This window comes from Pelobates fuscus, chromosome 8, assembly GCF_036172605.1.
Source record: "Pelobates fuscus isolate aPelFus1 chromosome 8, aPelFus1.pri, whole genome shotgun sequence".
Taxonomy (NCBI): Eukaryota; Metazoa; Chordata; class Amphibia; order Anura; family Pelobatidae; genus Pelobates; species Pelobates fuscus.
This window is the reverse complement of record NC_086324.1, coordinates 103,358,266-103,377,007: the sequence shown is the minus strand read 5'-3', so window position 1 is coordinate 103,377,007 and position 18,742 is coordinate 103,358,266. Positions and strand designations below refer to the sequence as shown.

Sequence of the window (18,742 nt, the reverse complement as noted above, 5' to 3'; positions counted from 1 at the left end):
CAGGGCATTGATGAAGGGGAAGGGGTGGCCAGGAGTTTGATGAAGTGGTGGCCAGGGGCTTGGTGAAGAGGTGCAGGGGTTTTGTAGAAGGGGGTGGAGGCGACAGATTGTGAATGCTCCTAAAATAGTTTGAAGGGGTCCAAACAGAGACAGGTGAGGGTGGGGGGGGTGGGGGGCGCCACAAGATTGTTTCGCACAGGGCGCCTGAACACCTAAGGCCGGCCCTGCACTTGGTAGCACTTTTTTATTTTTGTTACCACTATGGTTATTGATTTTTAGGTGTTTATTTATAACTTTAGTAGGGAGAGTTGGTTCAGGTAGACACTAGTGGTTAGACCACGGTGTCGAGGTAACTTTTAGGGTGAATTGAGAGGTTTATTTATTTATTTATTTTATTTTATTTTTTTATTATTTTTTTATTTTTTTGTGTGGAGGCTTTTCATCTGCGTTTAGACCTGATTACCCGGTCCCTTGTTCTCTGGGGACCCTGTGCCTCTTCTCTCTCCCTAACCTCGTTTACACAACCTTCCTGTCAGACACTAGGGGAACTGGAACTTAGATGCTAGCTAGTACTCCAGACAATTGATCCCCTGGGCACCATTTAGTAGATCTCCCTTTTTTCAAGTTATACTTTTTGTTTGCATATCCCTTTTTATCCTTAGATTGATTAAAGGTAGGGCCTCCCTTCCTCATTTTTTATACAGTGGAGCCCTCCTGATGTTGGTTTCCCCTACACATCACCTACTCCTATTACCTACATTTTTATTTAGGGCCCCCACCCACCGCTCAGGGGTGGGGGCCAGGGGGGAGGACAATAGCCCCCCCCCCCCCCACTGTTTAATAGACATGCCCCTACTCACGGTATAGGGAGTAGGGGCAAAATGAACTAATCCTAAGTAATTTTTACTTTGTATTAGTAAATGTGGCTGAGAGATCAATTTAGGTCCGTGGGAATTATGGAGTTATCTACAAAGCGGCTGCAAGAGAAGTGCCGTAGTCCTGAAATTCCGAAGTGTTGAAGTGCCGAAGTTGACGAAGTTCCGAACCGAAGTCCCGAATTTCGGAATGCCGAACCGAAACGAAAATTTTCCCCATCCCTATTAATTTCTTAGCTTTTTAGTACTTCCATTTGGCTGCCGTTCTGTTAGTTGTTAAAACCCAGTGAATCATAAATGTTTCCTAAAATGGCTATTAACAAACAGCGAAATTGCAACCAAACCCCTTTTATTGATTTTTTTTAATCCAGTCCCTCTAATAAAGGGAATCTGCTCCTGTAACATTAAGCCCAGATAAACCTAAGTTATCAATGCTCAACCTATATTACAACCCCAACACTAAATCCACCTCATGTATGTCATGGTGCTGCCCTGTATTGCATGGTATCAAACATGGTCCGATCAGTTGAAATATGTGTGTGTATATAATCTTACAATATTGTATCTAGCTTTGTGCAGTGTAACCAAACGCGTACAAACTGTCATAAAATATTACTTACAATAGTCACAAATACTTACACAGATATTAGTATGATTTCCGTCAAATATGTTAATTACTTCTTGTGACGGTAGTCACCATCACCTGGTGCTTTACACAGACATTTTATGTAGGACCCTGGACTATTCCTATGTTTAAGTCACCCTGTGTCCATTGTATTTTATTAGAGTTTTACAACTCAACAAAATTATGTCTGGTTCTTAGTATACATTTAAGCATGACAGAGCCTTTGGTTGCCAAGTATGTCCGTTGTTCACTGTGACATCATCTATCTAGGGTTTGACACAAGGTTGGCAATCTGCTGCTAGTGTGCAGATATATGTACAACGCTAAACAGGGGTAAAACCTAATAACTCCCTAACTAATTCATACTATAACTATAACTGTCAGGTTGCCTTAGAGGGGTGTGAGATATATGGTCTCCTCTTGAGGGGATGGCTATAGGGTAGTGGGGGGAGGAAGTGATTATCTTTTAAGTGTTGGTGTAAAGTGTAACCTATGTAGGTGGCCGTTAGTACGTGGGGGGTATCAGGCAGGGTTTTGTTTCAGCTTTGTCTGTGTTGGACCACTTCTGCATGCTTGTTTAGCCTTTGTTTCCCCGCTTCTGTTCTGGGTAGCGTCTCTGGTGGTAAGGTTCAGTTGTTGGAGGAAAGCATCTTGGCTATCCGCCGGGGTTAGGGTGAGGGTCTGGTCTCCCTTCTAAACCTGAAGTGAGCCGTCAGTTCCTCATCTGTTGCCTCTCTGAGCTGTTTAGCGATCGGTGCCAGTTGCCTCTGCATTGTCAGTGCTGCAAAGGGAATGTCCCCGTATATGGCCAATGTGTGCCCCTCGAATCTTATTGTATGCATTTCTCTTGAGCGGGAAAGTATTGCGGTTCGCACCCCCACATCCCTGGTCACAACTATAGTGTCTCTGGGTGCTTGGTCCGGGGCAGCTGCCACTTTCCAGATTCAGAATGCTGTAAGTAGTGCGCTTGGATCGGCGCCTCCTTTGATGTCAATTGTGGTTATTAGTTTCCGCACGAATGGCAGCAGGTCATCCCCATTGATGCTTTCTGGTATGCACCGCAGGCGGACATTCTGCTTTCTGTGCGTTGCTTCTATCACTGTGACTGTTCTTGTTAGGTGTTGGACCTGTTGTGATTTGGTTTTGGGAGGCCTGGAGGGTGCGATCCCTATCTCCCTCTCTGCCTTCTACCTATTTAATTCTTGTCTGGAGGGCCCCCATCTTCCTCTGTGTTTCCTTGATATCCGCCTTCCAAACCTCCCTCATTTCTTGCAGGAGGTCCCTGATGTCTCCCTTAGTTACCGGAGATGAGTTTTCATCGGATTCTGAGTCCCGGTTTTGGGTCCTGGTGGTTGGTGAGGAGAGGCCTCCGAGGCTTCCTCCTCAGTGCGCGCCTCCAGCGCCATCTTGATTGGAGCCGGCGGTGTAGGCCTCTCGAATGAGAGCCTAATGTCTGCTTGTTTGCGCATTTCTGGCGGGTGGGTTTACATTTGTTTGCACCCCATAACGGTCTCTGGGGTGGGAATGTGGTTCGGGCCGCTGGGATGGAGTCTGTTTGCCCTATTCGTGGTAGTTTGTTCCAGTTTCTTTGTGGAGCTCCACATTTACACATCTGCTCAGTTTGCTGGTTGGCCATGCCCCCACCCTGTGTCCATTGTAGGTGCAGGGTGTGTGTGTAATGGGTTTGTGTAGTGGGACCACCGCTAAACTGTGAAATGTTCCCCATGTATTCGTGATTACTTGCTTGCTTTATACTCTCCCCATGCAAGAGGGTGTAACACAGGTAACATACCATGTCCCCTCCCAGGGGTCTGTGCGTGCGACAAGAACTTTATTCACTTTGTCCCCTGTTCCTGCCACCCATAGACAGGTAACATACAATGGGAGGGGACATTGTATGTTACCTGTGTTACACCCCCTTGCATAAAGCTGTTGTTGTACCCTTGGAACTGTGTGTCGTCCAGTTACTGGGGAAAAATGTGTCTGGTCATTTATGAATAGTGGGGTTAACCAGCCAGGATACCTAGGGTCCGCTACAACTGGTGGCAAGCGGCGGGATCCCATGTCCCTGCCAACAGACCCATGGAATATAGCAATCTAAGAAGAAAGACCCTAGAGGACTTGCTGGAAGCAAGAGGGAAATCGGCAGGCAACTGGAAAAAGGCTAAGCTGATTGCCAACCTGAGGGAGGGTGATCAGCTGAGACAGGAGATGGCTACCCCACAGCCAGAGGGAGAGGAAGAAGCGTTTGAAAAAAGCAATAAGGCAGCGCTTGGCCTTATAAAAGAGACTCCTGCGGCGGAACTACTAACCAAGCTAACATTTGAGACTCAGGCCTTTGTCCTGGCACAGAAGCAGTGGGTGACCCACACACTAACTGAGGAGCAATGGGCAAAATAGGGGCAGGCTACCCCTACACACAAGCCTAAGCTACCATACAATGCCTTCAAAGAGTTTCGGGAAGCCGAGGAGGGCATTGAAGACTACTTGCAGGAATTTGAGCGGCAAAGTCTCCTGCTGGAGGGACCAGGCAGACTGGGTCGCCATGCTAGGCAGTAAGCTGACCTGGAGAGCAGCGGGGGCTTAATGGGCAGTACCTGGGGACCAGATCCGTGACTACTGAGCTGTGAAAAAGGTCCTCCTGGCCAGGTATGCCATACCCCAGAAGCATATCGGCAGAGGCTCAGGGGGACAAAGAAGGGGGAGAAGGACTCCCATACAGAGTGGGCATGCTGCATTCACTGGGCTGCCCAGAACTGGGTGGACTCACAGCAAGCGAAGTCCCCCGAGGAGCTTCTCCAGCTATTCATGCTGGAGCATTTTTAACCAGGGGTTATCTACAGAAGCGCAGGAATGGGTGAGGGACAGACAGCCCATCTCGCTGAAGCTGCCAACCTGGCAGATGAGTACACTGACACCCCGGCTGGGACCCATCAGAACTGCTTCATGTGCCATCAGACTGGGCATATCAAACGGGAATGCCCCCAGGCTTGCCCTGGACCCCCATTTATTACCAATGTGGCCCCTCACCCGCCACGAGCTGCAGTCCATTGCTACCAGGCTGTTCCCCTTGAATCATCAGCCCCCCAGTGAACTTACCTGGGACTATCTGCACGAGGCCAACCCCCTTCAAGCTGCCCACGACAACAGGGCTCATCGCCGGCTACTGGTCCAGATGAATGGACGCACCGTGCAAGGTGTCGAACTCCAGAACCAGACATGTTGATAGAACACAGACACCGGAAGTGCAGTACTGGTCTAGAGTGGCCGGGCTGTGCACACAGAGAGAAGTCAGGATACAAGCCAAAGTCAGAGGGAACCAGAGAGACAGAATAATCGATAAGCCAAGCAGAGGTCAGGGGTTACAGAAAACAGGATAAATGGTAAGACAAGCCAAGATTCGTTAACCAGAAAATCAGACAAACCGACACAGTATATGCGCTATTGGGCTATCAAAAGACCACAACAGGAGAAGGAAACGTGGGAAAGGTGTATATATATAGTATATATACTCTTAGGTTAACTCTGACTGACTAACTTCCAATCAGAGTTAATTATCATACGTGGGAGGTACCTGTACCTCCCACTTTGATTAGTGACGTGATTTTTGCGCACCGAGTCAGGTGACTGACTCGGGCGCAAGCGTGCAGCGCCTGACTTGCCTCCAGGGGGGCCGGAAACCGCCGCTCGCGGCAAGCGAGAGTATGAAGAAGACATGAGTGGTAAAGAGACCACTTGCGCGCAGGTTGGAGGGAGGCTGCCACGAGTGGCGCACAGCTGCCCTGGACCACCGCTCTCGGTACCCTGACACCAAGGTCTGCAGGATACCGGTGCCATCCCAGAGACTCAAAAGACCGGCGGGACCGGCGCAGTCCGAGTGGCCGGGGACAGCTTCCATTGCTTACCCACAGTACAAGTACATCTTGACTGGGGCGCCGGGGACAGACAGGTAACTGTCGGCCTTTTGAACCAGCTACCTGCGGAGGTGCTCCTCAGCAACAACCTCTGACACCTCACCTCCTCCTACGTTTCTCCCAACACCTGAAAAAGCCCATCCCATAATGACCAGGCAGCAAGCCCGCACCACCCAGGATGGCTCAGGTAGGCACACATGCCCCTCTGAGGCTCAGTTAGGCACACGTGCCCCTCCATGCCCCCCTGTTCCCCATAGGCAACCCCATAAGCAAGCGGCCCGGGATAAACCCCCTTTCCATGGGCCCCATGGACTACAGGAAGTTTGTCCCCAAGTATAGTGCCATTGCTAAACCTCTCACTGACCTGACCCGCATGAACCTGCCCCGGCAGGTAGCTTGGACCTCAGAGTGTGAACAGGCATTCCAAGCTCTTAAGGACGCCCTGGTAAATGCCCCTGTGCTGGCTGCTCCTAATCCCAGGAAACATTTTCTCGTCCACACAGATGCAGACTGGGAGCAGTGCTGAGCCAGGTGGGGGACGATGGCGGTTAACACCCTGTAGCTTACCTCAGCAGGAAGCTTTTACCCAGGGAGTTAAGCTATGCTGCCATTGAAAAAGAGTGCCTGGTGGTGTGGGCACTCAAAAAGCTGCAGCCCTACTTGTATGGACAGCAATTTACCCTACTCACGAATCACAACCCATTGGTCTGGCTTAACTGGGTCTCTGGGGACAATGCCAGGCTGTTACAGTGGAGCCTGGCCCTGCAGCCGTATGACTTTGCCATCCACTACCGACCCGGTAAGCAGAACGGCAATGCCGACACGCTGTCCAGGCAAACCGTCCTGGACAAGTGATCCGTGGGTGCTTCCCCCGGACATTGACAGGCTGATCCGCTGGGATCTACCTGTGGATGCCGACTAGTGGTTAAGGGGGAGTTGTGTAGCGGGACCACTGCTAAACCGTGAAATATATTGAGTGTTTGTATTCGTGATTTCTTGTGTGTTTTACCTGCTTCCCGTTCAGGAGACCGCGTACAAACAAAGTCTGTTCCACCCTGTGACAAAAGCAACTTTGCCACTGGTTTTTGGAGAGGACTAATGGCCAGCCTCTTGCCTTTTGACTATGGCCCCTTTCATGTATTTTGGCTGAGAGACCCTAATTGTGCCTATTGGAACTTTAACCCCTTAAGGACACATGACGTGCCTGACACGTCATGATTCCCTTTTATTCCAGAAGTTTGGTCCTTAAGGGGTTAAACATTTGGTTCTTCGAACTCCCAAACAGTCTAAGAGGCCGCCATTCGACTTTCAAACACGTGGTGGCGGCCATCTTGTTCGCATGGGCTAAAACCGCGAATAGACTTCAGGGGAACTAAGCCCTGGAATTATTTTCGGCATGAAAACCTTGTGGTTCCCAGACGGTCCTCCAGCGGCACTTAGCCGCAATTCTATGGAACTGTTTTGGGCATGAAATCCTGTGTTGGCCTGGGCAAAAATATGACTTCCATAAAAAAAAAAAAAAAAAAATCCCTGCTCTGATCTGGGTGATTTTTGGATATGTTGTTCACGCAGATCAGGGCTATCAGAGGATGTATGGTGTTTTGTGGTTTTATGTTTTCTGCTTAGAGTTAATTGAGTTAGTGCATTGTCTTTGTTAATTGTATCATAGGCAGAGGGGAGGGATTGTTTATGGGAGTGTCTGAATGTAAACCTCTGTTTTTATTGGTTTGTATGTATTGTATTCGGTGCCCAACTAGGTCCACCTTGTCATCACCTTTGCTGTAAAACTTGTATAAAAGACCAGTGTGTGCCATTAAACGTTCTGTTCCTGATTTACCCTCAATCTAGAGTCTTGTCTCTTATTGGGGGAAATTGCTACAAGAGATTGCTATGCTCTTCATACTCCTTTGAATAATCACTAGCTCTTGTAAGAGCTGTTCTTGCTTCGCTCTCTGGAGGAAGAGAGGTTCACCCACTGGAACCTGGAGTCTTGTCGTAGGTCCAGGGTGGGTAGGAGACGGCGAGACCCCAACTAAGCTGCAGTGGTTCGTGGGGTCTGCAGTACTTATGGTGTCTAGAGAAGTGCTTGGAGCCCTTGGTAAGCATTAGGAGCATCCGTCGGCGGAGGTACCCAACCGGGGTACAGAAAGCGCCGTTACACACCCCAATACCCCATTTAGAATATTTCACAAAACAGGAAGCCTTAGATGAACGCCGTCCAGGGGAAGCATTCACGGATTGCTTTCCACCTCGTTTGGCTCCTGAACAAGGACCTCTCTAGGGCCCCTTGGAATATTCACACCAATCAATTAGAACGTTGACAACTTGCAACATAAGTGTGAAACCGTAAGGGAAGTAATTAATGAATGCTTTGCTGGGTGGCCGCCGTTCGTATAGACGGACGCCGGCCAGGGGGAGCATTCATGTCCCGAAAGTAGATGCTTCCCTTGCCTAGTTTCACCCAGAGACCCCGCAAATGAAGGCTGTTCATGTGGATTACGGTTCTGGGGGTCCCTGAGATTGGTGGGGACACTCTTTGAGGGTTTGGTTTGCTTTCTGTGCCTGGGAGCCCAGGATGGGAGTGTCTTTTCCCACACTGAGACTCCAAGGTACAGAGAATCCTGGGAAGAAGATGCCAGGGGAAGTGGGAAACCCTGTCTTCGGGTGGTGGGAACAGGGGACAAAGGGAATCGAGTTCCAGTCGCACGCACAGATCCCTGGGAGGGGGAGGACCCTGGGAGGGGACATTGTATGTTACACCCCTTGCATGGGGAGAGTATAAAGCCGAGTGTGGCCAATAAAGCTGCTGTTGTACCCTTGGAACTGTGTGTTGTCCACTTACTGGGGAAAAATGGGTCTGGTGATTTATGAATAGCGTATGTAAACCAGCCGGGTTACCCGGGGTCCGCTACAGTTTGGGGTTAAATGTTAGTATGCTCTCTTGTCTTGCTAATGCTTGCAATCAACTAGGTGGATTTGGCTGTGGAGCCTGTACAGCGCCACCTGTTGGTTGCAAGGTTCTAGCACCCGCTGTATGCACTACCTGAATATCAAGGATTTCTAATTTGCATGTTCAGGTAGATTTGCATATTGCTGTTTCTGCAGGCAGGAGAGATGTTTTGTGTTTCATATTGTCTTCCCCACACCTTTATGAATATGTTGTTATATTATTATAATTCCCTGTATGTTTTCTTACATGTTTTGGTTATTTGTATTTTATTAAGTGTGTCACAGCAAGCCTTATGTAACAAATGTATGGGCTAGTCCCAAGTAAAGTAAATTATTGCATGTTAGTTCCATTTGGAACTTTGTTATTTGTGTGGATTGCTCAATCCCTCTAACCCTTGGATAAATCAAAAGAGAGGCTGCAATTGCCTTTGTAAAGTCAATAACTATAATCCCTGTAAGCAAAGTTGCAGAGGGGACGATACCTGCTTGGAAGAAAGGCTGCAGCGGAATAGGCAGAGGGGATTATAACTGCCTGGAAGGAGAGCTGCAGCCTGGTCCCAGGGTCCCTGCAAGCGGCTAGGAAGCAGACTAAGCGCAGGTACTCGGTCAGAGTACAGGAACCCTAGTCACATTTGGTGTAAGCGGAGGGATGACTTCCTAGTGTTTGAAGAAACATCCCTGGGATCCTTGCATTCCTTCTGGAAGTAAGTGCCCGCAGAATTAGACCAGGCAAGCATGGCGACCTACGACTCTTACCTACGACTCTTACTTGGAGTTCCTTCGTGAGGTGCGACTGTCCTTTTTCGACCCTGATGTTTTGGTGGAGACTGTCAGGCAGTCAAGACCCAGGTGGCCACTGTTTTACAGCCCAGGAGAGAATGTGAGCTTCAGTTGGCCGAGGTGATGTCAGAGACTGTGGGTGGAGGACTCCAGTGAATGGCCCATTACCGGAGGTGGTGCAAGTGATCTGAGAGGATGTGCCCACAGATTTAATTGACTTTACATCAGAGGATGTTAGCCTCCCTCCCAAGCAGCAAATGGGAACCCAGCGTGTGGAGGTAGAGGAAGCCAGCTTTTCTCCCCAGCAGCAGATCTTAACCAAGGGAGTGGAATTAGTTGTAGTTGGCCTCACTCCCCAGCAGCAGATTGCAACACAGTGTCACGGGTGGTGGTCCAAAGACCACCTGATAATGATGATAGGAGTCTCAGCGTGGAAATGGACAATCAGGGTCTGGTGCAGGGTAACTACACGCCCCCTGGTGTTGAGCACCAGGGTTTGTGCGGCCACATACCAGAGCCCTGATGCAGCTTAAGCAGATGCCAGGAGCTGATATGCTGATATGTATCCAGTACTAGAAACAAGGTAAGGCTAGAACAGGCACCAAACAAGAAGACAAGACAAGACTAGAAGAACCCAGAACCAGAGCAGGACAGAAAGCAGAACCCAGAACATGTACACAATACATGGGGGAAACAAGAACAGGACATGGACAGAACAGGACTGTACATGAACTGGGAATACAAGACAAAATAAAACAAGACAAGAGATACAAGGCAAAACAAGAGGAGATATTACTAAGTACTATATATGTAATAAACATTGGAGATTTAGACATACATAAATGGCCACGATGTATGCAGCCCACCACTGCGCCAAAGAACTCCAAGTACAGTGGGCCCTAACTGTCTAGATATGCATGACTAAATAAACAACAATAATACACACACAGTACTTACCTTCAAAGAAAGGAGCAGAGGAAATGAGACCACTGCTTGCAGGAACAGACTGAAACAAAAAAGGATTAATGGCAAAGGAATGGGTGTGGCAACAAAAAACAAACATTTAAAGGAATCCAGGAGACTGGGAATTCCAGGAACGGAATAAAGGAATGAACCAAGAAAACCAGACATAGAATAGATAACCAGAAGAACCAAGAATAACTAAACAAGAATTGTAAAAAGAGTACTGGATACCTGAAGCCAAGACCAGACATTTGAACAGAACAGAACAGGACGTGACACACAGCGAGAGGAGGTAGAGGCAGCCGGCCTACCTCCCCAGCAGCAGAGTGCAACCCCATCAAAAGAGCTGGCAGCAGGGCAGAGTATTGCTAAACTCTGTCTACAACAGTCGCTGGCGCAGGACTCTCAAGTATCGGCCACCGAGGTTGCAGCCACCACTCCAGCTGAAGTGCTGGCATCGGGACAGATGCCCCCAACTTGCTGTTGTTCCTGCAGGTGTGAGAGTGAGGAGAGCTCTAAATTGGTGGATGAGCCTGAGGAGCTCACCACACCCGCAGCTGAAGTGCTGGCATCAGAACAGAGTAAAGCTGGCCTCAGTCCCAAACTACTAAAAGAGAATATTTGTCCTGTGTTGGTGGAGGGGACTACAGTCTCTACCAGTGTAATCCTTGGATGCTGTGCAGTCAGCCCCAATCCCTTGGCATGGGGTCCTCAGCCACTCAGCAGTTGGTCCTTCAGGGAGAGGAGACTATCATCCTTTCTCCCCACTGGAAGTGTAACTCCCAGGGAAGGGAGGCCAGGATCCTCTATCCCCAGTGGCAGCTTTTGTTACCGAGAGCTGAGGTTGTCGGACTCAATTCCCAGCAAGACAATGGTTTACAGGAAGCTGGAGATTTTGGGGCTCGTTACAAGATTAGGTGCACCATCACATTGTATGTAGGACGCTGGACTATTCCTATGTTTAAGTCACCCTGTGTCCATTGTTGGTGCAGTGTGTGTGTAATGTGGTTGTTTGGGATATTAAATATTACTGTGCTCTCCTGTCTTGCTAATGCTTGCAATCAATTAGCTGGATTTGGCTGTGGAGCCTGTACAGCGCCACCTGTTGGTTGCAAGGATCTAGCAACCGCTGTATGCACTACCTAAATAGCAACAATTGCTAATTTGCATATTCAGGTAGATTTGCATATGGCAGTTTCTGCAGGCAGGAATGATGTTTTGTGTTTTATATTGTCTTCCCCACCCCTTTATAAATATGTTAATAAAATACAAATAACCAAAACATGTAAGAAATCATACAGTGAATTATAATAAGTGTGTCACAGCAAACTTCATGTAATGAACGTATAGGCTAGTCCCAAGTAAAATAAAGTATCCCTGGAGGAAGCTGTCACCTCTGTCCACTAAGATAAGTGTTGTATATTCATATTTTTGTTTTAAGGGCAAAAAGTCATTGTTCTTTTGTATTATATACAAAATAAAGTATTGCATGCTATTTCCATTTGGAACATGGTGTTCTGTGTGGATTTTTAGAGATCTTCGGACCTGTTTGCTAGCTGCATGATCTCTCTAGCCCTGGGATAAATCAAAAGAGCAAGGCCTGGGAGCCGCAATTTCCTTTGTAAAGGCAATAACTATAACCCCTGTAAGCAGAGCAGTGGAGGAATAGGCAGAGGGGATGACACCTGCATGGAAGAAAGGCTGCAGTGGATTAGCACAGGGGATGATACCTGCATGAAAAGGAGAGCTGCAGCCTGGTTGGGTGGAAAAGTTCCAGACGTGTGTCAGGGTCCCTGCAAGCGGCTAGGAAGCGGACTGGGCTGAGGTACTCGTCGGAGTACAGGAGCTCCGTCAAGCTTCTCTGGGTCTTTTCATGAATGGTACTGTATGGCTCAGAATGTCAATAAATGAACATGTTTGTTTGAATAAACCAGCAGGTATGGTAGTGATTTATATGAAAGAACAAAATAATAAGAATATATAATTAAAAAAATACATATTTTAAAACGTATCCTTAAACGGATACTTAAGGTACCAATACAACTTTAGCTAATTGAATATTTAATGAGTAGTTCATGCCCCCAGAGTCAGTGCAAGATTTTTGTCTACACAAAAAAGTGTGTCTCCACCTGTGTGTCTTGTAACCCTCGTTTGGATTTTCTTACTCTCTTTAGTGTATTTTATCCCCTCTTTACTATGTCTTACACCCTCTTGTGTGTCTCTTATACCCTCTTGTGAAACTCTTTCTTTCCATAGACCCTTTGTGTGTCTCTACCCCACCCCCATTTTTTCTTTTTATGTCTCTTTCTTACTCCAAGCCCCTTTCTGTGGCTCTCTCCCTTCAGCATGTTTTGTGTGTCTTTTTCCATGCAATATAGACATAGATATATAGCAACACACAACTATGCAGGCACACAACCATACAATCTACATATACAGGTACAATATCATACAAACACAGACACACACATTCAGACACTGTCATACAGACACAGGCATACAAAGACATACATACACAGGCTTATAGTCATACAGATACAGGCATACAGAGCAGGGGCGGATCCAGAGCCTAATCTCAGGAATGGCACTGGCAGTGGGTTGTAGTGGCTGTAATTAAAAGGGGGGGCATGGGGCTGCAGAGGGGGGCATGAGCTGCAGAAGGTGGTGCAGGGGCTGTAGTGAAAGGCGCAAGGGCTGAGAGAGGGGCAGAGAGTGGGGAGACGGGGCTAAGAGTGGGGAGACGGGAGCTGTGGGGGGAGGGAGACGGGAGCTGTGGGGGGAGGGAGACAGGAGCTGAGGATGGGAGGGAGACAGGAGCTGAGGGGGGAGGAAGCTGAGGGGGGGAGACAGGTGCTGCTGGGGGGAGACAGGAACTGAGGGGGAGGGAGACAGGAGCTGAGGGGGCGGGGACAGGGGCTAAGGAAGGGGGACAGGGGCTGAGTCAGACTGTGTCAGTCACAGCTAGTGGAGCTGTGGCTAGGTTAGCATGAAGAGAAACAAACAAAAGTGATTTAAATAGACACTATAGATACCCAGACCACTTCATCTAATTGATTATAGAGCATAGTGAGGGGGTATTGCTGTGGTTGTCAGGAATTATTAAAGTGGGTGCAGGTTTAATGCTACAATTTTAAGGTTAAAGGACCACTCAAGGCACCCAGACCACTTCAGCTTAATGAAGTGGTCTGGGTGCCAGGTCCCTCTAGGATTAACCCTTTTTTAAATAAACATAGCAGTTTCAGAGAAACTGCTATGTTTATAATAGGGTTAATCCAGCCTCCAAATCCTTTTTACCCTTTACTCTCCCCAGAGCCCAGCGGGAGGGGGTCCCTGAGGGTGGGGGCACCCTCAGGGCACTATAGTGCCAGGAAAACGAGTATGTTTTCCTGGCACTATAGTGGTCCTTTAATGCTGCAGGAGCAAGGTTAATGCAGGATGGCCCCGCGTATTGACTTCTTACCTAACAGCAAAGATCCCTAACGGAATCTTTGATCTGAGGAACTGCCTTGTTCAGATTTAACACATCAATATGAGACAAAAAGAGGAGGGAGAGGGAAAACGACTGGGCCAGAATGGTCACCTTCTATAAAGAATGACAGACACATGCACAATATTATACCCACTGCTACTCACACAAGCTGATAACCGCACACACACACATTGCTGTACTACCCATACACAAACTGTGGCAGACACGCTCACATTGCTATACATACACACACTGACATATACATACAGTCAAAAGTCACAAATATGCTCTATGTGTGTGTGTACAACATTTTTGTCAAAGTAAAATAATAAAGTGTTTGTCAATACTTTTTAATTGGTTTGGATGTGTGGGGGCACTTGCGAATTTTGTGCATCATGCCCTTGCTATGCCACTGGCTTGAGTGGTGCTTTTCTCAATCCTTACCAAGAAATAAAAAATAACCTGTATATGAAATGTTTTCCAACTCTGTTCAAACTAGTCAACTAGTGCCCCCATGTATCTTTGTTATGCACTTTGAAAAAAACAAAACAATATTTAAAACACAAATTAACTTTACACTTTTTTTTTATTCTTTTTTTTAAAGATTCTCGTAGAAAGAAAGGTTTATAAAATATTAACATTCAGGTCTAATGCAGGGAATTTCGACCTCATAGGCCACGTTAAATTCGGATTAGCTGAGTAGTTTCAATCATTTTGCTTGTTTGTGTTCCTGACCCTATAGTACGCATATAGTGCTTATAAACATTGAATTATTGAAAGTTATTAATGATTCTCAGTAATGTTGATGAAATTATATTAATATAATTGTATGCTTTTCCTTATATTGTAGATATTTTGTTAAAAGGACAAAAAGTGGATTTGGCTGCGAAGGATAAGCTTTTGAACACAGCACTGCACTGGTCATGCATTGCGGTAAGCAAAACTAGATTGCGTTCATGTTTTGCAGTTATACAAATGACAAATATAAAGTGTTTTACTACTATTTAACTACAGCTAAATTTAACTACCTAACCATTTGCAGGTACCATTTTAAATTTAGCAGTCAACTATTTTCACTTTTCCACATGTAGATGTTGCAGATATTTCATGTTCTTTTTTGTAATGGGTACTAGGCTACAGAAAAATAAAATGTAAATGAGCAAATTGTTTCTTTTCGGGGAATGTACCTATATGAATATTCAGGGGCTATTAGATGAACTCTATGGGCACCTAGACCACTTAAAGGGACACTATAGTCACCAGAACAACTTAAGCTTATTGAATTTGTTCTGGTGAGTAGAATCATTACCTTCAGGCTTATTGCTGTAAACACGGTCTTTTCAGAGAAAATGCAGTGTTTACATTCATGGGCGTCCGCAGGAATTTTTCCAGGGGGGGGGGGGGCATAATTGTAAAGACATCCTTGCTTGGTCCCTTTTTGACAGTGTCATGAAGGGGAGGAGCATAGTCATTATCACATGAAGCCAGGGTGAATAGTGTAACGGATCGCCTGGCACCCCGACTGGGTACCTCCGTTAAAGGATGCTCCTAGCGCTCCTGAGGACTTCAAGCACTGCAGCAGACACCACAACCACTGAATCTGAGAAGCATAGGAATCCTCTCTAGCATATGAATGTTGTATACAGCTGAATAGGAAAAACCATGCGAATAGGTTTACACTCCTAGCAGTCAAACTGGAACAGCATACAATAAATCCTCCCCCAATAATGAGACGACACTTCACTTTGAGGGTTAAACAGGAACTGAGGCTGGCACTCCCAGCCTGGTTTTTATTACAGTTGTTGAGAATACAGGTCCGCCCACAGGGAGGGACAAAACAACCAATCAATCGGTACAATACACACAGACACTCCCACTCAAATCCTCCCCTCTGCCTGTAATAGGATTACTGAACACAATGGTTAATCTCATTATCACAGGCAGAGGAATACAGTTTTATAAAAAATATCACAGGGACCCCAAAACATGCAATAACCCCATATAAAGTATATCCTCAGAACCAGGGGATCTGGGTGAACGACATATCCAAAATTCACCCAGATCCATTCAGTAGTTTGGAAGATACAGTTTAATGCAGATTCCGCAGAACATATACAGATTATATAAAAACTAATTACTGTATAATGTGTCCCCTGTTGTATAGTTTAAAACTACTGCACAATGTCTTTGTGTGCCAAATACCGGTGAGATGGCACCGTGTAGAAAAGTCACAACAATGTCTGTGAGTTAAAATGGCCGCCATCCATTGTTCTCACCATGTGCTTCATCAATTGTTCTCACCATGTGCCTCTGATACATGAAATGGTGGTCACCCAGTAACTCCACAGTATGTCCCCAGATGGTTCTTAAAGGGCCAGTAAGGTCATACATAATCCATTATGCCCAAATATTGTACTTGAAGGGCCATATCTCCCAGGGACCATAATCACAGGGCAGGAGGCGAGCAAGCAGTCCCCTCCAGGAAACTGGGGCAGACTCTGGTGCAGGATCCAGTCTGCTACATTTCTCCCCTTTACCAACTAGATTAACAGGGTATCTGACCTCCTGCCGGTTAGTGCCCTGGTTAGTCCAGCAACCCACCCACGAAGCACAAACAGCAGTACAGCCCACCCACAATAAATAGTTACTGCACCTGGATGAAGGAGAAACTTGTTCAGGTCCAGGTGCCTCACCACGGCTGTGTGGGGGACTAGTAGGCTGCCTTGGTGGGTTGCTGAGAGGACAGAGACTAGGGGTACTCTGCCCTGGTGCCAGCGCTACCCCGGAAGTAGCCTGGTTGGAGCCTGGTTGTGGGAGGGGGAGACCGACTGTCTCCCCTCTGGATACACAGCTCTGTGGCTGGGGGACAGGACCGACCGTCCTTACCCCTTGTGCTGCCAGTGCAGAGACTACGGTCCCATCTGCACTGTTGTGGGGTTTACTGTCTCCCCTTGGTGGGCTAGGCTGCCGCTGGGGAGGGGGAACGAGACCCTTCCCTCCCGGTAAAAGATTCGGCCGCTGGGGAGCAGGACTGACCGTCCGTGCTCCCTGTAGCTTGGGCGCAGAGACCACGGTCCCATCTGCGCTGGTGAGGGGCTTAGTGTCTCCCCTTGGTGGGTTATGCTTCTGCTGGGGAGAGGGGGTAACCAGCTCCTCTCCCTGAACTGTAGACTGCCGCTGGGGAGAGGGGGTAACAAGCTCCTCTCTCTGAACCGCAGACTGCCGCTGGGGAGAGGGGGTAACCAGCTCCTCTCCCTGAACTGTAGACTGCCGCTGGGGAGAGGGGGTAACAAGCTCCTCTCTCTGAACCGCAGACTGCCGCTGGGGAGAGGGGGTAACAAGCTCCTCTCCCTGAACTGTAGACTGCCGCTGGGGAGCAAGGACGGCCCCTTCAGCTCCCTGTGACTTGGGTGCAGAGACCATGGTCCCATCTGCGCTGGTGTGGGGCTTACTGTCTCCCCTTGGTGGGTTATGCTTCTGCTGGGGAGAGGGGGTAACCAGCTCCTCTCCCTGAACTGTAGATTGCCGCTGGGGAGAGGGGGTAACAGGCTCCTCTCCCTGACGTTCTCTCTGCTGGAGGAGGAAACCGACTGCCTCCCCTTCCAATACCTTGTCTTGCTGTTGGAGATCAGGACAGACTGTCCTTATCCCCAGTGGTGTAGGTACAGAGACTGCGGTCCCATCTGCACTGTTGTGGGGCTTCCGGTCTCCCCTTGGTGTGCTAGACTGCCGCTGGGGAGCAAGGACAGCACCTTCAGCCCCCTGTAACACACACTGCCGCTGGGGATCTGCCGCTGGGGATCTGGGCTGACTGCCCTGAAGGGCCGGTAGAGAGATCTCGATCCCATCTCCACCTGCCATCTGTGGGTCTCTCCAGGACCAGTCTATGAGGTCCCCTACTTCTGCAACTGGTAGTGAAGCAGGGGGTACCTTTGCCGCATTTTCCCAGCTGTAGGCTGGCAGGTCTGGGTCTGCCACCCAGTTTTCCCGTTCTGCATCAATGCTCTGTGGCTCACATGAGTTTAGTAGTTCCACATAGTCCATCTCCAGCTCTCGTTCCATGGCAGCGAAACAGCTGAGGTCTTCTCGGAGTCCCATAGATCTCAGGCCCTGTAACATCGCCCCTTGGTAATGAAAGATAGCCCAGTACCGTGACTCTGCTGGACTGCCGAAGTCGACGTCTTCCGCTAAGGCTTTCCACAACAGGCCAGGGCTAGCGTAGTTCTCCCCCTCTGGCTGGATGCCCTCTGCCCTCCATGTCTCTGGCTGGACAGTGCACCACCACAGTGCCCTGTATGAGGCGTCCAGGCTCAGTTCCCTTTCCACAAGGTACTCGAGTTGTCTTACCCGCTGCCCTCCAGGTTGGTCTCCCAGAAGCGGCATCCGCCAGGCCATTTGTTCCTCCAACCGGTATGCGACACCAGGAAGGCGCTGCTGCCGTTGATACTGGACTTCCTCCAGGGCATCGTACCATAATTCTTTCCGGGCATTATCTCTCCATTCCAATTCACTCTCTTCCTCAGGTGTGAGTGCCCAGAGGTCCACGAACCCCATTTTCCCAAATCTTTGTGTAGACAGGGACGCTGTATGAACACTAGCGTCGCCCTCACTTTGTAACTCCAAATGAACTGTGTCTCCGAGCTGCTTTACCTCCCACTAGGACGCCATCCCACCACTTGCCACCAATGTAACGGATCGCCTGGCACCCCGACTGGGTACCTCCGTTAAAGGATGCTCCTAGCGCTCCTGAGGACTTCAAGCACTGCAGCAGACACCACAACCACTGAATCTGAGAAGCATAGGAATCCTCTCTAGCATATAAATGCTGTATACAGCTGAATAGGAAAAACCATAGGTTTACACTCCGAGCAGTCATACTGGAACAGCATACAATAAATCCTCCCCCAATAATGAGACGACACTTCACTTTGAGGGTTAAACAGGAACTGAGGCTGGTACTCCCAGCCTGGTTTTTATTACAGTTGTTGAGAATACAGGTCCGCCCACAGGGAGGGACAAAACAACCAATCAATCGGTACAATACACACAGACACTCCCACACAAAATCCTCCCCTCTGCCTGTAATAGGATTACTGAACACAATGGTTAATCTCATTATCACAGGCAGAGGAATACAGTTTTATAAAAACTATCACAGGGACCCCAA

The 18,742-nt window shown here is 48.2% G+C and overlaps 1 protein-coding gene across 2 annotated transcripts in view; it reads left to right on the top strand.

The window, feature by feature from the left end:
• The window catches only part of ANKRD44 (ankyrin repeat domain 44), a 724,718-nt gene that overhangs the window by 616,283 nt on the left and 89,693 nt on the right, over positions 1-18,742 (top strand). For both annotated transcript variants that reach the window (XM_063430205.1, XM_063430204.1), the window contains exon 25: positions 14,426-14,508. In XM_063430205.1, coding sequence (XP_063286275.1) covers positions 14,426-14,508 — 83 coding nt within the window. The remainder of the gene's footprint in view (positions 1-14,425; positions 14,509-18,742) is intronic.